At 51.0% G+C, this 22,662-nt stretch overlaps 1 protein-coding gene across 3 annotated transcripts; it reads right to left on the bottom strand.

Annotated features, from left to right (window-relative positions):
* Positions 1-549: 549 nt before the first annotated feature.
* Positions 550-19,658, bottom strand: ANKRD35 (ankyrin repeat domain 35). Of its 3 annotated transcripts, none has more exons than XM_058695224.1 (14): positions 19,394-19,658; positions 14,012-19,280; positions 13,122-13,210; positions 12,684-12,748; positions 11,819-11,876; positions 11,560-11,630; positions 11,094-11,200; positions 10,334-10,521; positions 9,685-9,722; positions 7,510-9,507; positions 5,563-5,652; positions 5,216-5,281; positions 4,320-4,430; positions 550-3,801 (listed from the first exon to the last, which is right to left on the bottom strand). In XM_058695224.1, exons 2-13 carry the CDS (start codon positions 14,230-14,232, stop codon positions 4,368-4,370), a joined length of 3,054 nt encoding a protein of 1,017 aa, XP_058551207.1. In that variant the 5' UTR covers positions 14,233-19,280; positions 19,394-19,658; the 3' UTR covers positions 550-3,801; positions 4,320-4,367. The 3 variants fall into 3 exon arrangements, with proteins under 3 accessions (XP_058551207.1, XP_058551215.1, XP_058551204.1); XM_058695232.1 differs by having other exon boundaries at positions 550-3,445; positions 14,012-14,142; positions 19,394-19,655; XM_058695221.1 differs by lacking the exon at positions 19,394-19,658 and having other exon boundaries at positions 550-3,445; positions 14,012-14,824.
* Between the last annotated feature and the right edge of the window lie 3,004 nt (positions 19,659-22,662).

Genomic DNA, 22,662 nt, shown 5'->3' with positions numbered 1-22,662 from the left:
AAGGTAAGCAGCGGGGAGGATTTCTTACCCAAAAAAGTCATCTCTCTTCCCCTCTCTAAACTACTTACTCTTCTTCAAAGCCTCTGACCTTTCAGAGACTTCCATGCTCAACCAAGCTAATCACTCATGCAGGTACCAAGAAAGCACCAATTTTAGGGCCATTTACCCAAATTAGATACTGGGGGAACTCATAGCATATTATAGTGAGTTGGCTGGTACCTAAGCGACAATGTCATTTGTCCAACAAACATTTGAATGCTGTTCAGAGGTCGTTAGGTGCTGAGGACATAAAAATCCTTGCAGGACCTCTCAGTCTAGCAGCCGCAGCAAGACAGTTAAACCTGTAATTGGCAAGGGGAGGCAGCGAGGCTCAGTCAGATAAGAGTCAGACTCCTGATTTTGGCTGGGGTCACGATCCCAGGGTCATGAGATGGAGCCCCGCATTGGGCTCCACCCTGAGCATGGAGCCTGCTTAGGATTCTCTCTCTGCCCTTCTCCCCTACTCGCACTTGTTCTGTCTCTAAAACAGACAACAAAAAACACCCATAATTGGCATAAAATAGTACTTTAATAAATAATATAAATAATCCTCTCATTTAGATTAAACCTTCAGTATAATCATTCCCATGAGACCCCACCCAAACCACAAGAATCAAGGTACCAGCCTACCGATATCCCCAGATACCTGTTGAATTGGACCATTACTGACTACTTTGTGGATTTCATTCTTAGGGAAGATGTGCACCCTCTCCTGACACTCAGGTTCTTTCCCTGCTGTTTGCTGCCAGCAATGGTAAGACCTCAAGCTGAACTCAAGCTCAAGTACTTGGTTCTAAATTCTAACTGCCCCTTGGAACAGTTGAGTCTTCATCAGTCCCTGAGCTCATTTTTTGTTCTGCTCAGTCATATAGATCAAAAGTTACTATGGGGACACTTGGGTGGCTCAGTCTGTTAAGCATTGACTTCGGCTCAGGTCATGGTTCTGGAATTCAAGCCCCGCATTGAGCTCTGCACTGACAGTGTGGAGCCTGGTTGGGATTCTCTCTCTCTCTCTCTCTCTGTCCTTGTCCCTCTTGCGCATGCTGTCTCTCTCTCTCTAAATAAACTTTTTTTAAAAAGTTACTATGGACTAGTTTGTATCCTCTAGAATTTTCAGTGATTTGGAGGGAAAAATTTAAAAAAAAAGAGAAGGGGGGGCGCCTGGGTGGCTCAGTCGGTTAAGCTTCCAACTTCAGCTCAGGTCATGATCTCATGATCCGTGAGTTCGAGCCCCGCGTCGGGCTCTGTGCTGACAGCTCAGAGCCTGGAGCCTGTTTCAGATTCTGTGTCTCCCTCTCTCTGACCCTCTCCCGTTCATGCTCTGTCTCTCTCTGTCTCAAAAATAAATAAACGTTAAAAAAATAATAAAAAAAAAAGGGGGGGATTCTTTGGGAGTCGTATGTTCATTATCCTGATTGTGTGATGGGTGTTATCGGTGTGCACATATGTCAAAACTTATCAAATTGTACACTTTAAGTATGTGTAGTTTACTGAATGTCAATTATAACTCATTAAAGCTGTAAAAATGTAAAAGAAAAAAAAGAAACTCAACCATACCTTGAATCCTAATGGTTTCCTAAAGAAGGAATCTCCTTTAATAGTTAATTTGAGGGACACCGGGTGGCTCAGTCGGTTAAGCCTGCCTCTGATCTGTGTCTCCCTCTCTGTCTGCCCCTCCCCCACTCACACTCTGTCTCTCTTTCTCTCTCTCAAAAACAAAATAATAAACATTTAAAAAAATTTTTTTTAAATAGTTAATTTGAGGTTGGAAGTTCCAGCATCCCTACAGGACAACTGAAAAGTAGGAACCAGGATGCCTGATTTTGATCCTGTATGCCAGCTCAGTAAGGACAAGAATCTTTTCTGAGATGTTCACTCTATTCTGAGCCTGGCCCGTAGTAGACTCGTTCAATGTCAGTTTAATGAACTAATGTTATCAGACAGAGGAGGGAGACTACAAATCCAGACCAAGTTCCAGACGGAAGGCATTCAAAGAAATAGTCTGACCCTATCGTGGCAACCAAGCTTCACCTACTCTCACCCATATACCCCTACATCTGAAGCCTGAAGAAGGGGGACGCAAAAAGAGGAGTAAGAAGTCCCTACCTAAGCCCCATTCAGCAGACAGCCTAGGAGGGATAGGGACAAACTTAGGACTAGAGTTACTTTGGGAAAGAAAGATTTATTTTTGAAATCAAGGAAAACTTCAGGGCCTGGGGTCGTTGGGGTAAGAGTTTATGGGGTTGTACAGAGGGACACCGTTTGGGAAGACCAGGGGCTGGAAACATTCCATCCTGTGTTAGCATATCACTGACCATTCCCATAACTCAGCCATCCTGGGATCAGCTCCCATTACCAAAGCTGCTTCCTGACTCATACTTGAACTTAGCCAAACCATCTCCCCCTGTCTGGACCCCTCTCTCTCAACAGTTTCTTCATTCTTCCCACCCTGCACTCCATAAATAATGATTGTAACAGTCCTTCGAGATTCTTTGGTAACTCAAAGAAAAGAGAGGTTCTGTTCCCCTTAATGGAAATGACTCAATCTTTCAGATGCTCTTCCTCTGGCAGCTGTACCCTCTCTTTCTCCATCAACCCCTCCGGTCTCCATTCTTCACGTCCAAAAGCAGTCCTGTGCCCATTTGCACAAATCCTAAAGCTGACCCTCATCCTCTCTAGGACGTGATCTACACCCCGCTGCTCTCTTCTGGCCCAAACCCTGGAGCCAGGCCCTGCAGCCCCTCTGTGGGCCCCTGTCTTCGAAGCAGCCCCTCCACACTCTCCTCTCAACCCAGGCAGGCTGTTTACTGCCAAACCATGGCCTCCCACCCAGCCTAACCCAGCAGGGGGTAGGCTGGGAGAAGGACCAAGGAGGGGGCCAAACGCAGTTCCAGATTGGGGAGGAATTTGCTGCCTGTCTCACACCTAGCAGTCTGGCTGTTGGAGGGACACGAAGGGGAGGAGACCCACGGGAAGTGGCCAAGAGAGATCCACGGTTTTCAGTCTGAGAACAGAACTGGAGGGAAGAAGCCAGCTCTGTATATCCCTTCCTCCCTTCCCCAGGAATCAGACTTTTAACCCCTCTTGGTACCTGGGCAAAGAACACGGACCATGTGAGCCCTGTGCCTCAGATCTAGAAGCCCGGTTTGACATACCATCAAATATTTTAGATTCTACCTCTTGAAGAAACTCCAGGTCTCTCAGTCTCTCCTCCTTAAAAAAAGATAGTGGACGCAGGAATCACAAGATAGAGAAAAAAGATTAGAGACAGATTTGAGAAAGAGAAAGAGTGTCGATCTCCATTTTCACAGAGTGCTATTTTTCAACCTGTGGGTCTTGACCCATGGGCGGATGGATGTATTTTGAGCAATATTTTTTTCGGTGGAGAATAACAGCAGAGAATATCCTAGAAAGAAAATAGTAAGGGTAAATACTATTTCAGGTTAGATGCGCCACAATGTAGTGTATTTCTTACTATGGATCATAATTGGGGGCCATTTGTGATTTTTAAAAAAAGTTTCCTTCCCCCACTCGCCTTTGAACAGAGAAAGCAGGGACACCCAACACCACACCGCCTCCTGCTTTATTTTCCATAGAGCTGGCCTCCGTGCATCTCCTCTGGTCTCATGCCGACTCCAGGCTTCAGGTTCTCAGGTCTGGGGTCCATAGTGTCAGGTGGAACCCCACCCATGCCATCCCCATGCCTGGCCCCACCCTCCAAAGCCTGATGGAGCCTCTGGAAGCCAGGGATGCTCTTACTCCCTGAAAGAAGAAATTCAGGAGTGAAATGCACACATTTCCATCTCCTCAGCCTCCTCCCACCCACGCCAAGATGCTAAAAGGGATGTCATCTACCTGGACCGGAGAAGATGCACGATGGCAGCAGGAAGAGCTGGGGTGACTACCCTCTGAATGAATGATGTGCAGGTGAAGGAGAGATTCTGGGGTTCACAGAGTCCCACCCTGCCACTCTGCCATCGCGGCTGTCTTTCCCTGGCGTCTCTAGCCCGGGGCCTTAGGAGAGCTACTCAACAAGTCTCAGTCCCCATCCCATGTTGGTCCCCTTCAGTCTACTTGCCCCCTGCCTCCCGCCTCTACCCAGTGATTCCCCAGACTGTGTCCTCTCAACTGACCTTGCTTCAAATGATCTACACTCCACAGGGCTCCCTAATGTCAGCCACCACCACATGGGGCAAAAGGAGACTCCAATTCCCTCTCTTTTCTTTCCCAAGTCCTTTCTCCAGGCTGCTTCCCCCATCACCCTTGACCCCACAACTCACAACAGAGAAATCAGGAGAAATCGCACACCCCTCAGGGCCCCAACTGCCTCACTCTTCCTGTATGCTGAGGATTCGCAGCAGAATATTATACACATCTTGTTCCATGTAACCCTGTAAGTGACAGGAAGGAAAGAAAAGGAGATGAATAACAGAAAATGGGGAGAGACAGATAAGGAATCATTCTGTGCTTTAGTCGAATGCTGTTTTACTAACTATGTCCCCTGCTTTATAGTATGTGACTTCTCTACAGCTGTTTCCTTGTCTTTCCAAGGAGATAATGATATCTACTTTCCGGGACTCCTACGAGGGTTAAAAACTATGATTATAAAGCAGAGCACAACAAATGTTCGATCCTTTGTAGTTGTTATTCTTCCTAAGCAAGGAGCAAGCCACCCACCTCTCCTCCTTGGTGAGGGATAATTTGGCTCAGGATGAAACTGAGAAAGGGCATAAGGGACAGGAAAAGGCCTTGCAGTAGATCAGAGAATTGACGAGGAAAGGCAAATGCCTCTCCCCCTCACATCCATGTACAACCACTCTTGATCTACCTAATGAGATCCAGAGACCTGGCACTGGAACATCTGAAGTCCAGCTTTCTGGGGCGCCTGGGTGGCTCAGTTGGCTAAGCGGCCGACTCCTGATACTGGCTCAGGTCACGATCTCGTATTCGTGAGATCCAGTCCTGTGTCGGGCTCCACACTGAACAGTGGAGCCTGCTTGGGATTCTCCCTGTCTCTCTCTCTCTCTGCACCCTCCCCTCAAAATAAATAAATAAACATAAACAAACAAACAAAGTCCAGCTTTACACAAATGACAGGTATGTGCAGGTAGGAGGAGGGACCCCAAATGCAATGCCTCCTGCCCGACTCTCTGTCCCTAGACCCTCCCGGGCTCACCTGAGTGGCATTCAGCAGGTGCTTCCTATAGGCGGAGATGATCTCTTCATGGTTCTTCTGGGAATCCTGGGAGTGAGCACCAGTGAGAGATTATGCACCCACCCCACACCCCAGCACACCCACCCTGACATGACACCACCACCCTCCCTCCCCACAGCATGAGGAACAACAGAATGAAGTGGTCAGCTGTGCCACATGGTCTCTCTCGGCCCATCAGTGGCCCAACCTGGACCCCCGCCTGGCCAGGCCTCTGCAATTCCCAGAATCTCTCCCACGCATACCTCACTGCCATGGGCCACCCACCCTCTTCCCTAGCGGTGTCCATTTCCCTGAGGGCCAAAACATACCTGTAGCTGCAGGGCAAGGCGAGCGTTTTCTCCCCGCACTGCCAAGACCTCCTCTGAAAGCTGTTCCAGCTTCTTCAACAATTCTTTGATCTAATAAATAAAGGTTAATTAAAAAAAAACTTATAAAGGGGCACCTGGGTGGCTCAGTCGGTTGGGCAACCAACTTTGGCTAGGGTCATGATCTCACGGTTCATGGATTTGAGCCCCGCATCGGGCTCTGTGCTAACCGCTTCCTCAGAGCCTGGAGCCTGCTTCCAATTGTGTGTCTCCCTCTCTCTGCACCTCCCCTGTTTGTGCTTTGTCTCCTCTGACTCTCAAAAAATAAATAAATGTTGATAAAACAATTCCTTGATCTGAGGCCAGAAGGAAAGAAAGGGAACCAATGAGGCCCAAGTCACTTCCCACCCTGACACCACCCAGGGTCAAGGTCAGCTTTCTTTTATTGGGTATAGAATATGTGCCGGAAATTTTACACACATTGTCTCAATTCATACCCAAAACAGCTCTTCTTCTGTCCCAAGAAGAGCAAGACTTCTCTGAGAGAAGTGTGACTATTCACATTTTGTAGATAAGGAGACCAAGCTAAGTAATTTGTCAAGATCATACAGCTAACAGGTAACGAAATAATGATTTGAACCAAGATCTCTTTGAATTCATTGTTGGTGGTCTCCACTCTGTACCGAATCCTGATCTACTTGTGGCTGCTGACCACCGAGGGAAATAGAAGTGAGTTTTGTTTTTGTGGTTTGTGAGGCTGAGGCACAAACTTGGTTAATGGTAACCAGCGGTAATAGAAACGGTGGTAGTAGGGACACTAAACATAGCTCGCTTTTATTTACTGAATGCTTACCATTTACCAAAAGTTGTTTTGAGTATTTTAAATACAGTATCTTATTAATGTAATGCTCATGAAAACCCTATTATTGTCCCCATATCATAGAGGAGATTATAGATGAGACCTAGATAAGAGACTTAGAGGTTCAGAAAACTCACCCAAGATCAGGCAGTAACTTTTGAAGCTGAAATTCAAATCCAGACGATGCCAGACCCCACAATTTTCTTTTGCACGTTTGTCTATATGCATCTTCTCCTTCAACACCAACACAAAATTCCTCCTTTCTTTACTTAGCCCCACCCACACTGATTCCTATTCTTCGTAACAGTCCTTCTCTTTGTATGCACTCTACGTTCCAAAAAACATATACGCCCTATGTTTTTAAATCACTCTACCTTTGACCAGGCACACAAACTTTAATAAGACATCTGATCTCATTCATTTCATAGGCAGTTCTAAAATCACTACATCCATTTCTAAATTGATTTTTTCGGATTCCTCAAACACGTCTCCTAGAAACATGGAGACTTGACACTGACTGTTGGAGTAGTCGCTGGGAAACTCCGGTTTCTAACACGGGGGTTTTCAAACTTTTTAATTTGCATGGGGGCTCTCCCTGTTGATGGCAATCTTAGGTAGAACTCGTTGGGACTGAAGTGGAAAGGGGAGAGGGAGGTGTTCCAGGCTAGCCTACTCTTCTAAACCCATCGGCCCCTGAGTCACCTCCTCCGAACCCCAGCAAAACCACAGCAACCCACCCCGACGGACCTCAGGCCTCTTGCTGAGCTGATACAGCATCTGCACTGTTGAAGAGACCTTGCTAATAAACCTTAGCAGTCCAGGGCCTGGGCTAGCTCTGGCCTGGCCGCCCTGCTTCTAACCCCGAGTCCCACATTCGAATACCTAAGCCCCCTCCTCCCTTCTATCTATACCTTAACCTTACCTCCAATCTCAACCCCAAATCCCCGAGAGCCCGGAGAACACAGCGTGGTCCTTGCAGATGACGGGATTTCGGTTCAGTGGTATGAAACTGACTAAACCAAGGCAGGTGCGTGTCGGCGAACCCTGAGCCGCACGGACACCTTCCCCGATGGCTGCTTCGCCCCCCTCACCTTGGCCTCCTTGTCCCGGCAGGCCCCGATGAGATGCTCCACCTTGTGCCTGAGCACCTCGGCCGTCTTCTCAAACTGCTGGGAGCGGCCGCGCAGCTCGGCGGCCTGGCGCTCCTGCTCCGCGGCCCGTGCTGCCAGGTCCCCGCTGCGGCGCCGCTCCTCGGCCGCGGCCTCGCGCAGCCGGCCCATCTCCCGGCACGCCGTGTTATACTTCTCCAGGAGGGCCTTCAGCTCCTGGCCCCAAGCCTGGGCCTGGGCCACCAGCGAGCCCCGCGTTTTCTCGTGCTGCCGCAGGCTGGCAGCCTCACGGGCCCGCAGCTCGGCCACCTCCTCGGTGGCCTGGTACAGCAGCTTCTTCAGCGTCCCAATCTCCTGGCTCTTTCCGCTCATCGTGGCCTGGACGGCCCGCAGCTCCTCCTCCAGCTTCCCCAGGTCCTGCTCCAGAGCGGCCACCTGGGGGGAGACTGGGCCCTGTGAGAAGGTGCCGGGTGGCTCCCCGCGGGGGCCAGGGGACCCGCGCAGCCGCCGGTTTTCCTGCTCCAGCCGGGCCAGCGAGGCTTGGGCCTCCCGGTGCCCGTCGGCCAGGGCGCGGATGCAGGCCCGCAGCTCCTCCAGGGGTTCGGCCGCCGTGCGCCCCGCGACGCCCCTGCCCACCACGTCCGGCGGCAGGTCGTCCCACAGCCCGCGGAGGCCACTGCTCTGGGAGGCCAGGCGCTGCCGCAGCTGCTCGGTGGCCTCCTTCTCCGCGGCCAGTTCATCTTTTAGCAGCCCCACGCTGCGCCGCAACTGCCGCAGCTGGTCCTGTGCCTCCGGCTTGAGGACGAAATCCCGCTGCAGACACTGGCTCAGGGACTGCGGCTCCCCCTGCGGCCGCTGCTTCTCCTGCCCCAGCTGCCCCAGCTCCCCCAGCAGGTTACTGTTGCTCAGCCGCAGGGCCGCCACCTCCTTCTCCAACCGTCCCTTGGCCGGACCTCCTCCAGGCACCTGTCCCCTTGAGGGGGCCCCTAGAGGCTCTCCGCGAGCCCCAGGAGCCCCTGGCCGCCCCCCTTCATTCTCTTCGGGGGTGGTCTCTGGGCCGGCGTGCAGGGCTCCCTCTCTGGGCCGGGCAGCGGCCTCAGGGCTCACGGGTAATCCCGCCTTGGCCCTGTCCAGCCTCACCAGCACCTGCTCCAGCCTGGCCTCCATCTTCTCCCAGGCGGCTGCCGCAGCCTCGGCCCGGGGTGTCCCCAGAGCTCCCTCCAGGACCGGCCTTGACAAAGCCCCTCGCGCGGCATCCTTTTCTCGCCACACCGCGGCCAGCTCCTCCCTCAGTTGTAGCAGGAGCTGGTTCACGTCTCCGGGGCCCACTGGTGCAGCCGCCGTGCCTGCTGGTTCAGCCCCTGGGGCCGGGGGCCCCTCTTTCTGGCCAGCACGTGGCTTGTCGGTGTGATCAGGGCCAAGGGCCTGTCCACCGCTGGTGGTCAGCTGCTGTCCTGTGGCTTTCCCAATGGTCTCAGACCTGGGGCTCTGGGGTGGCCCCTGTTCTTCCGGTTGGGCCCCTCCATGGGCTTCATACGGGACCTCCCCCGAGACCGAATCCTCCGCCTTCTTAGAAGCTAACGCCCGTTTGGCTGCAGCTGCTGCCTGCTGCTGCTTCTTTAGTTCTTGAATGCGCTCAGCCAGAAGGTCCAAGGGACAACCCTGCTCCATGCCATCTCCTCCAGGCCGCAGACTAGAGCCCTGCCCTCCTGGAGTCCCAGGCTGTGGTGATAGGAGAAGCCCCAGCTCCTGCACCTGCTCTCGAATCCCGTTCTCCAGGCCCAGGCAGGCTGCAGCTCGAGCCTCGCTCTCTTCCGTCTTTCGCACCAGCTCCTGCTCCAACTGAGAAACCTTCCTCTGCTCCTCTTCATACTTCTGCCTCCACTCATCCCGGCATGGGTCTTCCTCCTCCTCTTCCTCGGGCTCCGCTCTCCACGGGCTCTGGGGTGTAGAACCCACCAGAGACTCTGATGGGGAGGCCTACATAGAAAAAGGAATAGTGAAGTCGGGCAGCTAGCCCAGCCCCCGGACGGCTTTTCCTCTCTTAGACTGTCTTGATGCCCCGAAGACCACTCCCTGGGAGATATCCCAGTGAGATAGCCTGGGGAGGGAGATGGGGAGGGTAAGATCAGAGGCAAAAGGCACTTAGGGTCTTACCTGGGATGTAAGATCTGGATGTTGAGCAAGCCCCTGACCTATACAGAAAAGCAGGGGGGAGATGAGAGCAGAGATAGGTCCTTTTCCAGCCCACACTTTGTCTTCAGACTTTTTCTGAGAGGAACAGTCCCTCGATGCAATAACCTTCCCACACATGTCTTCATGGTGCCAGGAGCCACCCCCATTGAAAGGGTCCCTGACTATCTAGCATCTTCGGTTCGCCATCCCAGAGATGCGCCAGCTCATTCATTTTGTCTGCTCACTTATTTATTGGGCACTGTGTCAGGCACGGTTCTAGGCACCAGGACCTCACTGGTGAGCAAAACAGCCAGTGGCCGGCCTAGTGGGGGAGACGGAGACTGACTGTCAAATCTCACGAATAGATTTACGATCACAACCCATAAATGCTAGCGATAGTACCAGGCAGAATTGCCTTCAGCGAGACAAGGCTGCATGAAGGGATTTTGTGACCATGCTTTTGAGAATTTGGGCTCATTTCACAAGTAGCAGCAATAAGTAAATCAACATTCCACTAGCTAGTGACGATAGAGGGATTCTTTGTCCAGGAACAAACGGCATTCTAAGAAGCTTCTGGGATTCTAAGGCTATCCGGGAGAACTTCGAAGTTACGGAAGGGAGCCTGCCTTACCTCCCTGCTGCCCCTGCCGGAGCAGGGCCTGCCGGAGCAGCCTCCACAGCTCCCTATCCTCTGAGCGTACAGCATAATGCAGAGCGTCGTGCCCCTCGTTGTCCACCGCCCCTGCGTCTGCCCCGTGGCTCAGGAGCAGCTCGGCCACCTCCGCGCTGCCTTTCTCACAGGCCAGGATCAGAGCCGACCTGTGGGTTGGGACAGATCTGGGCATAGGCCTTCCCCAGGGAATCCAGGAGTCCTGGTTCCAGAAATTCCGCTCAGAGTCAGATCTCACTCGGTGCAGCAAGAACCACAGATCAGCGCCAGCCAATGACAAAGCGTTCGAGCAGACCAGAACTGTTCAAATGCCGTTCCTTGGAGGTGCAGCATCAGAAAGCCGGGGGCCAATTTGAAGGGCTCTGTGTTCATCTACTTTCTATATTGAGGTGCTTTATTGGCAAAAGGATCCCATTGCTTAGAAGATAGTTTGAAAACCAGTAAATTAAGCAAATGAATCCAGAAACATCGATTCCACTCCCGGAGTCATCTGTGCCAGGAAGTCATCTGTGCCTTCTGAGCAACTGCTCAGAAGGAAGGAGGTTCCCAAGAAAACAGAAACTAGTCTTCCTTCTTCCCCAAAACACAGACACACAGACACGTGCGCGCGCGCACACACACACACACACACACACACACACACACACACACACTTTGCCCAGGGCCTCCTTTCTAGAGCGGTCAATGTCTGGATTTGGGAAAGGGGGTGGGGAAGGCTCACTTGGCATCCTTGTCCGTGACATTAACCTGGGCACCTCTCTGCAGTAGCTGTGAGCAGATAGCTGCATGGCCACCCAGCGATGCGATCATCAGGGGTGTACGTCCGTCCTGCACAGATTGTGGGAAGGGAGGGGAGTTCATGAGGATCCAGGGGGAGACAGGGGCTTGACAATTCTACCAACTGCCCTCTCCCGACACCTCTCCAGAAAAAAGCCCAGATCCAGGGGCTGAATACTCCTTTCTGAAGGGTGAGAAGTCCTCCAGGAGATAAGGCCTAACCTCTCCATGAAGAAGAGGAGGAGGAGCAAAGGGAGAAGGAAGAGGAGGTGTGTGCAGCCGCGGTCATGGAGCTGAGCCAGTCAAGCTCTGAGAGAGAGAGAGAGAGAGAGAGAGAGAGAGAGAGAGAGAGAGAGAGAGAGAGAGAGAAGCAGCCTCCCTGCAAAGGTCACCGCCTAGCGGACACTCACATTATCTGGGACGTTCAGGAAGGCTTCGTGGTCACACAGCAGGAGAACACTTGAGGCACAGCCAGAGGAGGCTGGGGGAGGGATGGTTGGGTTAAGAAGAAGCAGGAAAAACACCTAGTCAGACTATGACCCAACATCGCTGCCAACCATTTCAGCAGTCAGCCCTAGCGTGCCCTGCTCCCCAAATGTTGTCTTCCCTCCCCTTCCGCCCACTGGTCCCTGCAGCCACCCCATTTCCCACCGGTCCCCTGGCACATACCTGCCCAGTGCAGCGGACTACGATTTTCTGCATCCACAGCATCTTCGTTGGCACCATGCTGCAAACAGCCACAAAGGAGAGCAGCATGGGGCATGACGGGTCCACTCTTATCACATACCCCCTCTTAGGGCACCAGCTTCCATAGTACTATGGGGAGGGGAAGGAGGACCGTGGCTCTGGCCAACTACTAGGCAAGCCCAATCCACCCCTTGTGGATGATAAGCAGCCTTGAAATTCAGCCCTGGGTCCTAAACCTAAGGCCCAAGAAAAATCAGATTATAGGCAAAGAAGCACGTTAGGGAAAATGACACCTGGGTCCATGCCTGGGACTTTAGGATCATAATCGGGGAACTTGGAAAGGGCCAAGAAGAACAAAAGCAGAAGAGCCATTTGCCCCATGGCCTGTTCAACTGTGCCTTTTGGAGACCAGTTTCTAGATCGTCTGCATGTCGTTTCACCTATATATCTGTCTTAGTGCTCCTAGCCTGCAAGCTCCTTAAAAACAGATGGTAGAATTTGGGGTGGATGTGAACACCTCTGTCCTCCGGCCACCTGCCCAGCCACTCAGCAGTTGGCCTCCGCAGGGGCTCTGCCAATGGCATGCGAATGATGGGCAGGCAGTCCCTGGGAACACAGCTCTATGACCGGCCCTCAAGGGCAGCATGAAGCATGGTGTCTGCACATAGTAGGCGTTACATAAAAGTTTGTGAATTAATGAATACGTGATTATCAGCTCTCTTGCTGATGAGAGGGGGATGAGAGGGGTCCATTTGACCAAATGTTGCTTGTGACTATAAGACAAAGTTAGAAGATTCTAGGCCCACTTCCTCCCTTCCCACAAGTAGTATCAAGAGATTTCTGTTACCTGCAGCAGGACTTTGACACATTGTGGCTGGCAGGAGATGGTGGCCAAATGCAGGGCAGTGCTTCCTGGAAAGAGAAAGAAGGGGAGATGGAGGGTGGGTGGCCCCATGCAAGTCGATGACTCACAGGGAGGGAAGGCAAGAGACGCACAGATAATCAGGGGGAGATTAGAGAAAGAAGCAAGCTCTCAGCCCCATGGGGCCAGAAATTCCTGTTCCCCCAGTGCTTGGTACCTGGCAGAGGTAGGAGTAGGGGTGAGGTAAACCCAGAGAAGGGTTTGCAGAGAGGGGAGCCCCTGGAAGGATGCTGGCCAGAGCCGGTGAGGAAGATGTGGGGGCCACAGTTAGAACTTCTGTCAGTTGGCGTCGCCCCCCCCCCCCGCCGCTGCTGCTGTAAAGGGAGAGGCCAACAGCTTGGCCCAGTGCATGGTCTAACTCACCATCCTCGTTTTTGCTGTTGATGTCAGCTCCATTTGCCAGTAAGATAGTCAGACATTCTGTCAGGCCTTTGGAGGCTGCCAGATGAAACCTGACAGAATCAAGGCCAAGGGACAGAAGGATGAAGGGACCAGTAGATGAGGGATGCGGGAGGCTTTGTAAGCACTGCCTGCTGTACTCCTTCACCCCCAGAGCCAATCCCCACAACAGACAGGGGAGTTCCCCGAGCCTGACTTTCTGAGGAAATGGCTATGTGGCTTACTGTCACAAAGCCAGAGGAGGCTGGGAAGCAAAGACAGAAATAAGAGCTACAGGTCTCAAGCAACCTAGACTTTTGCAGGGGTGTCCAGGGAGCGCATAGCTAACCACCTGTTGCTCTGACCACATGACCCTTTACAGACTGGGACTGTCCTAGAACAAGGCAGCCAGAGAGCAGAGCAGCGGACTGGACATTTGAAGGCTCACTTGGGCAGAGACAGGGATAATGTCCCTCCTGTCCGAATCACTCTGTCTAGCCATGTGATGCTCATGGCTACCACTTGGTTCCTGATGGCTCAAGCTTACACACCCTCCTACCCTTGCAATAAATAAACATTGTTGTTAGAAATACACCGTTTTCTGTTTGTTTCATGGGCTTCCTGTCTGGTTTTTTTGTTTTGTTTTTTGCCAGTTTTGTCAACCTGGGTTGTGAGATTGGACTCAGGATAGCTTCTTCCCTCACCATGTGTAGCACTCGATCCATAGCAAACGCTGACCAATACGCTTTCCGATTAAGACAAAAAGGGCTCTGAGGCTGTAGGCACTCCCTGGTCCTACCTGATCTTGGGGTTTAGGACTTTCAAAGGGAACCACATATCAAGGGGAGGGAGGGTGCTTGGGAGGGGCTACTCACGAGGACTGGCCGCTCGAGTTCAGCTTGGTGGGTCGGGCCGACTTCCTCGAGGCCAGGGAGGCCACGCGTCCCACATCCCCCCGCTGCACTGCCTCCAGCAGCTTCTGGTCGCGGCGGTTCCATTTCTCCACCTGGTCCAGGGCCACAAATTGTGCGAACAAAGGGGGTGGGGTTGGAGTGGAAAAAGGAAAGAAGGATGACAGGCAACAGAAGAGAGACATTGCCGAGGTCCTTCCAACATGCCACAAGTCCCTCAGCCTAGATCATTCCGTGCTGCACTGAGAAACCACTGCTGGTTATTGCCGGCCCTGTAGACTACTGGGTTTATGGTCATGTTCGAGTACTGGATGCAGAGTATTTCAGATGTCTTTTTTTTTTTTTTTTAATCATCATATGTGATTATTGCTGTCAGGTGCACAAGGTCAGAGCGATCCTAGCCACGACGTCTTTCCCTTTGGCTCTCCGGGTCTTGCCCGAGCAAACTGAACCACACCGACCACTCCCAGTTGGGCTCACGTTACCGCTCATCTCCCCACGCTGCTTTGCTTCTTGTCCTCAGATTTCTGCGACGCCAAGGCACCTAGCTTTACACCACGGCTAGGAGTCCAACTACCCAGCCATACATGCCATCTCTACCCCTCGGCTTTGGGCCCCCAACCTGGGAGGGGAAGCAGAGTTTCTGTTTTCCCATCTCATTCCTATGCCCTTTCCATCCCCTTCCATGGCACAGCCACCCAAAGGCAAAGATAGGTCTCTAGCTAGGCTTGAGGAGGCAGCTCCCGTCCCCCTCCCTCCTCTTCACCCTGGCAGGGAGCAGCTGTCCCCAGCAACAGCCACACCTGCATGCATTGTTCCGTCATTCCCGCTTGACTTTTGCAGGTGGTGGGGTAATTACAATAATTGAGGCATGGCAGGGCGTGAAGGAGAGAGAGCTGTGTGGAAACACCCAGGGCTGAGAGCACAGAACAGCCTGGTTGGATCCAGAGAGGGGAAGGGATGCAAACATCTGGGCTATGGTGAAAAGGGTCCTGGATGCACATTTTGTCAGCAGGCCCGAGTTCGGGGCCTGGTTCGGCCACTTCTCACCTCTGGGACCCAGAACAAGCGACGGAACACCTCTGTTTCCCCATCTATAACGTGTGAGAAATAATTACTACCTCATCACGCTGTGAGCATTAAATGAGCTAACCTCATATGAGGTATATAAAATCTCTTTGTAACCTGTAAAGAACCCTACAAGCGTATGTATTCTTCTAACCAAACAGGAAGTGGGAGGGGGTGGGGGGTGATACATTACATTTTATGAGGTGTAATCGCAACAAGAAAGAGGCTTTGGGAGGAGGTGGAAAAAAATAGGGTCTATGGCAGCCCAATAACTCATTTTCGGATACTACTTACATAGCCAGGGCAAACTATGTCGCAAAAGCAGGAGAGATTTGAAACACCCACGCCCTAAGAGTGATCTCAGGCTAGTACAGCCCTTGTGACTCCATACAGTCTTTTTCAAGTGCTGTTTCAATTAGCCTCTCAACATCCCTGGAAAGCAGGCAGGGCTGAAATTATTTGATCTGACAGCAGAACAAACTCAAGCACACTGTCACCGGATAACTGTCCAGGGTCACACCACAAAATCGTGGTGAAATTGAGATCACAACCCAGGCCCCCTGACGCCCAATGCTGGTCCTCACCACCGGACCACACGCACTACTGTGGAAGAGGGTTTACTTATTTCCATGTACGCAGTCTAAGGCGGCCTCCGGGGCAAAGCCACCCACCCTCAGATGCTACTCCCTGCACAGAGAAGAGTCTCCAAACAGGTTAAGTCTCCAAGGGCAAAATAAACAAAGTGTCTGCTCCATATACCAACAGACTCTGGGATGTAGGAACATGTTATCCAATGTCCCTTGAGGACCAGTTACAGCCAGAAAAAGCAGAAAGTTAGAATTACGCCTCCACCGCAGGACACTGCCATCAGCTGATCTCAATCTGAAGTCCTCCGCTGAAAATCCTGATTCTAACACGTTCTGTCCTTGTGAATTTAGGCATGTAACGACTTCTCTGAACCTCAGCTTCCAAGTGATATAATGTGCTATAAAGCACCTAGCACTATGCTACATAGTGGGTGCACAATAAATGCTAGTTCCAATCCCCATCCTTCCTAGCCTTGCTGGGCACATTTTGGATGTGCCAGAAATTCTGGGTTCAGAATTCTCCATACAGGGGAACGGGAGGCAGGGATCTTGCTCATATCAGCCAATGCATAAGAGCCAGGCTGTAGAGATGGTGAAGGTGGGTCTTAGCAACATAGACACGTTTCTTTCCACTGGAGAGCTCTAAATCCACCTGATTTTTTAAATATATATATTTTTAAAGTTTTATTTATTTATTCTGGGACAGAGAGAGGCAGAGAAAGGGAGAGAGAGAGGATCCCAAGCAGGCTCTGCACTGATAGCGCAGAGCCCAACCCAGTGCTCGAACCCACGAACCATGAGACCTTGGCCTGAGCCAAGATCAAGACTCAGACGCCCAACTGAGCCACCCAAGTGCCCCTAAATCCACCTTGTTTGTTTCCTATAATCTTGTTACCCTAAGAAGAATTTAGAATAGGTGGAAATTCGTCACGGCCAAACCTCTGTAGAACTAGGATGAAGGACAGAGGATGCTTCCATATTCCAAGATCCAGTCCACTGCTCACCCCAGCTCCTTGGACAAGAGGCACTGGGTTGCCATCACAGCCTCAAGGGAGCAATCACCACATTAATCAGCAGACTCAAAAACAAGGATAAGCCTTGTATTTCTGTAGCCAAGATTAGGGGCCTTTGTACAAGTAATTGTGGCCTTACCTTATCTCTGGCTGTGTGCCCATAAGCATCCTACTGAGATGGGACACACCAACAGGAGAGAGAGAAAGACTGGCTACGTGTGTAGGACAGGTGCATGGAAATGGAAAGGCTGCCTTAGAGGAAGCAGGAGCTGACTCTCAAAAAAAAAATTTTTTTTAATGCAATTGACATTCCTCTAAGCTGATTCAGTGCCAACTGTTGAAAGCTATTTTTTGGTCTACTTCCTACATAGGCAGAGAAAGCTAATAGGTAAGACTCCCTCAAAAAGCACCATCTATCAATCAGACTAAAATAAAACGAGACCATAAGAGCCGGGTTTTTATTTGTGTCTTTGTTTTGCTCTTTATATTCTGGATAACTTAGATTAACTTTAAAATGATCACTGATCTTCGATCCTGATCTCAATCTAAGGGTGCGGGGATCTGGCCCTGGACCCGGGGGTGGGAGTGGAGACAGGCAGGGGCAATCCTCCGGTGAGACTTGGAAGCCAGGCTTTGGGAGTGGCCAGGAAGGCTTGTTGCATTGTTTCTCTGACAAACATGTTCAGAGTGGTTAGCCACCCAAGGAGTGGAGGAATTTATCATAAGGGTGAGGAAGTTTCAGGAGGAAACAATTTGCAGCTGACACTGGCCTATTTTTTAAGCTTTTTGTGATCCATCCTGACCGAGGCAACTGTTTTCTTTCCAGCTAGATAGCTCTAAGTCCACCCAATTCACTTCCTATGAGCTTGTGACACTAAAAAGAGTCGAGAATGGGTGGAAATTCTTCATAGCCAAACATCTGTAGAGCTGGCGTGAGGGAGGGATGTTTCCAAATTCCAACATTCCGTCCATTGCTTACTCCAGCACCTTGGAAAGGAGACACTGACCAAGGATTGGAGAATCAGGAAAAATGAAATAATTTCCCCATTCCTAAGGAGCAGGCAGACTGCACAGACCGGAAAGGGAAGGGCAATGTGGAGGACTTTCAGTGACTAGGGAAGTGTCCGTGTGAATCAGAAAATCATTATCAGTTAAGACAGAATCTGAGTAGCTTCAGTTTCTGGTACCTATCCTAGTCAGCCAGTAAATGCATTTTGATTGGCTGATCCATGTGTGGAGATGACAGGAGAAGCAATCACAAGTGGGACAAGGACAGGCCTCAACAGAGTTCTTACTCTTGCCTCATAGCTCACTCACGTCCAGGCTTCTGTGGCCTGCCCTTGCAGAGCAAGCTGAGCTGTTCTCATGTTTGCTCCTGAGGGACACCACTAAGTCAGGTTAGGCTAAGTAATATTCCCACAGGTCGCTGGCTACTTCACTTCTAAATGAGCCCCAATCCCAATCTCCACAGAAAATGCCATCCCCAGATAGGGGGTCTCTCTATAAGAGATCTTCAGGGAAGAGGCAGCTACGTCCTCTCTGTGCCCCACCTTGTGTAATCGGCCTCGTGTTGTTTTCTGGGAGAACATGGGGGATAGAGTGACTTCTACTGGGAGCTCTCAGAGAGCATCCACTATACCCTCTTCTCCTATGGTCACCTTTCCCCAACTCAGTCCAGGAAGCAGAGAGCACAAGGCCTAAGCAACTGAGTAAGGGTTCTGAATGAAGGAAGATTCTGGGGAGAAGCAGGCAGGAGGTCTTGACTGGTCCAAGAACCAGTCTGATAACCAGACACTGCAGTGAGCTGGCCAGGGTGGATTCTGCAGGCAACTTACCCAGTTCCTTGGGGAGCTGCCAGACAAGTATGTCTCCTCTACCAGTGCCTGCCAGGCTGGGGGACTGCAAGATTAACCCACAGAGAGCAGGCAGAAGGAGGTTGGGGCAAAAGGGGGAAAACTAGGGTTGACAACCATTGGGCAGAGAGGGGCAGGGAGCCTAAGGGGGCAAGGAGGAGGCTGCTGGTGTGGGAGTACCAATTGGAAAGAAGTCTGGAGCGATGTTGGAGAGCCACTGGTGCTGATGAGATAGCAGGAGTGGAAGAGGCCGGGGGGGGGGGGGTGGAGAGATGGGAGGCAGGGACAGAGAAGATTTTGAAGCAGGGCTAATGGAAGGCACTGGCCTGGGAGTTTGTTGGGCCGAGAGGAAACAGCAAGGATAGAGCCATATGAGAGGGCAGGGTTGGAAGGACAGATCAGGGCCGAAAATGGGGCTGTGGGGCAAAACTTGGGACATAGAGTGGAACTTGGGGCTGAGCAGGGACTGGGGATAGAGCAAATGCTTGGTGTTCAGTACTGTGAGAGAGCAAAAGTAGACACGGCCTTCAGGGAGGGGCAGGGGCTGCAGGAAATATCTTAGAAGTTGGGGGTGCACATGCTAGGAGGACAAGAAAGGGCCAAGAGAAAGGAACTTGGGGAAGGGCAGACGTTAGGAAGGCAAGTCGGCGGCTAGAGGACCAGGGTCTTGGGGAAGGCAGGGCTGGCGGGCTGCATTGCGGGAGTGGAAGAGCTGGAAAGACCGATAAAGAAAAAAGGCGATGGTGCATGAAGATGGGACTCAGGACTTCTGTCACCACAGGGCTTGGACCCCAGCCCCATCCTCCCGGACATTTTGGCACCTACCGCCACCTGTGAGCTGGAGCAGGAGAAGATGCGCTTCATGGCAAGGGCCAGAGCCACGGGGGGACGGGGACGCGCGGAGAACGGGGCTACAGGTTCCCGAACCCACGGGACTCGGCTGCGGCTCTGCAAGAGAGAGCTGTCAAAAGCAGAGTGGGACCCGTTCCAGGACCCGCCCCAGGACCCGCTGGGCTCAATCAGATACGAGAACCCGAGAACTGGCCTTAAAACTCCGCCCCTGGCCCTGCCCTACTCTGACGTTGCAAAAGCAAAAAACCTGCAGTCTTTGGTTGCGACTTGGGCATGGTCTCAAACCTCGCCCTCCCAAAGCAAACCCGCCTCCAGCTCCAACCCACTCTATGGCAGAAGGTACCACCGGAGCTCAGGCTAAAACTCCGCCCCCAGCCCCACCCCTCCGCAGTTTCAGGCTGCGGCTCTGCCCCCAAGCCCCGCCTCAGCCCCACCCTTTCAGGCGTGGCTTCAGGTCTGAGCTTCGCTAGGTCGGCTGTGTTCTTACCAACTGTCGCGTTTAACCACTGGTGACGACGCTTTTATTATATCCAGAGACATCTGGCCTGCTTAATTACCTCTGCTTCCTTCCCCCATTCCCTGACCAAAAACCCAAGCACAAAAGAGGCTTTGAAGAGAGCAATTTGGAAACCGGAGGAGAGTGTGGTGCAGAGCAGAGGATTGAGCTGGGATGATTGCATGACCCTCCGCAACCTGGGGGGAAAAAACCTGAGGGAAAGGAGATCAGGCTTAATACTGTAACAAAACCTGTAACTTAGAAAATAGCAGAGGGGGAGGAGAGAATTCTTATGTTAAGTAGCTCCCATTTGAAATAAACCCCACAAAACTGTCTAAACTATTTCCACTGCCCTTTAAATTCAGATTCTCAGCAATTCTTGAACTGTCAGTTGCAGCTAACTGGTCTGCCCATGTGTCCTTTTGATAAGGGATAGGAGCAGAAAAATGTTCACCGTTAGCCCAGAAGGCTTACCTATAGCCTACATAGTTTCAATAAGAATCAAATACCAGCTGGTTGCTACATTCTTAAAGGGAAGGTCTCATGACTGCCTATAAATCTCACTGATCATTAATATTGAACTCAATGATAAGCACCAGAGAAAACTTGCAAAAGTACTTTTCGGAGTAGAAATTTGAAGAAGGCATTTTTATGATCTAATACTCCTTGCACATCCCCTCCCCCTTGAGCACTAAGCATATAACCACCAGCTTCATTCACACAGCAAAAGAACAACTCTTTCTGCTCCTTGTCCCTGTGTTACTAAAATAAACTTGCTAAGTTGCAACATACAACATCTCAAGAATTCTTTCTTGACCCGTGTGCTCAATGATTCTACATTTTTGGTGGCCCATACGGGGACAAGGGAGTGAATTCAGGAGCTTGATGCAACTTTGTAAATCTTCGTTACCCCTGGTCTTTGTTTCTTACCTGTTTTTCTTTTTCAGAGGTGTCCTGAATAGTATGACCCTTCAGAGTGTGTCCTGTTGCCCAGGTGCTCAGGAGAGGAACTCTTGCCCATAGCTACACAACAGAGAGGGATGAACTCTTGCCACCAGCTGGACACTATTACCTCAGCCCTAATGGCGTTGGTCTCAGAAACCAGACTCTCCTTGTTTTTCCTGTTCTTTTAACCAATATATTTTTGTTGGGCATGGGATGGCCACATATGTCTTTAGGATGGCCACCAATCTCAAGACTTCCATGTAATGTTTCCTCCTAAATAACCCGGTATGATCCCTTGATGAGCGTAAAATCCAAGATACGTAAGGCTGTGTGCTTCCTGAAAGGGACCGGATGAAGCGATTGATTACCCAGTTGGGGCACTCACCCAACAGGGCACCGAGCTCTTGGGACTGGATCATGGATAAAGCTCACAACAAAGTTACCTGGGGACACCTGGCTGGCTCAGTCAGTAGACCATGTGGCTCTTGGTCTCATGGCCATGAGTTCAAGTCCTATGTTGGGCATGGAGACTACTTTAAAAAATAATAATAATAAAAGAAAAGAAAAAGAAAAAGAAGGTTGCCCAGAACACGTAGGAGTTCCATACTTTCATTTTTTCATACTCTCATTTTGTCCTTACCCATGGGCTACTTGGCATGTTCCATCCTGCTCTCAGATTGAAAGTACTTCTAGTTTAGATATATGACAATTAATATGATATAAAATAGCTGCCCCTTCTTAACAAGGGCCAAGACTTCTACCCCATCCATTAATACCAGATCTAGAGGCTAGGGTACTATTATTGGTCACCAAATACTTTGGCTCCCCCAAAATGGAAAGAGGCAGCCCCAATCTCTGCAGCATTTCAGTCCATTCACCAGCACCTATTGTAGTCTAGAATGAAATGGGGAAGGGAAGGGAGGTCAACATGCCTTCTTGGGGAGTACAAAGGTGTCAGAGCAGTCAAGAAAGAGGGACACCTCCCCCGACTCTGAACCCCAGGAAACTTTGGCAATATTCCTGATGGGACGCCATTCGGAAACCGAGGGGGGTTTTGGTAACAGACTCGTAGTTAATGTATTCTCCTCATTTGTTTTGAAGGAATTCACTATGGGATCAGCTTCCTCAATCCCAAAGGATTACCCTTTGGGCTGTCTCCTAACACACTGGAGTCAACTTGGACAACAGGATTTAAAGAAGCATCTCACCTTCTGTGATAATGGCCAGCCTCAATATTCTCTGGAGGATGATGAAAAATGGCCCATTTAAAGACCAAAAATGGCCCTTAAACTTCAATACTATTTATCAATTAGACCTTTTTTTGTCAGGGAAAATGACCAAAATCCCATATTGTCAGGACTTTATGGCCCTGTACTAAAATCCTGATCCGTCCATACTCATTTAGCAGGGCCCAAGAACACCCCTCTCCCCACCCTGCACCCCTCAATCCACCATCGGCTCAGCTGCCTCAGACCCTTCTACTTCTGTTTATCTATCACTTGCCTGTGTTCTGTCGTGTTCTCTATGTGCTCCCCTTGGTCTCTCTTGAAAACAGGTTGTTGCCAAGATCACGCACATGCCTTTCTCTTTTTCCTGAGTTACTCATCTCCTCTCTGTTTGCTTCTTCTTTTTTGCGTCAGGTCTGGAATATATCTTGAGAGAAATGGGTGAATATTGCCTGAGTCTTGTATGGGGGAGGGCGTTCATTCCTGGGTTAATGGCTGCGGTAATTGGAGCCAGTCATCTGTGGTTAGTCTACCTCGAGACCTTAAGGAATATTCCCAAGGAGATGCCAAAACTC

This window comes from Neofelis nebulosa, chromosome 2 (assembly GCF_028018385.1).
Source record: "Neofelis nebulosa isolate mNeoNeb1 chromosome 2, mNeoNeb1.pri, whole genome shotgun sequence".
Classification (NCBI taxonomy): domain Eukaryota; kingdom Metazoa; phylum Chordata; class Mammalia; order Carnivora; family Felidae; genus Neofelis; species Neofelis nebulosa.
Note: the sequence above shows the minus strand (reverse complement) of the source record. Positions and strands in the feature narration are given on the sequence as shown.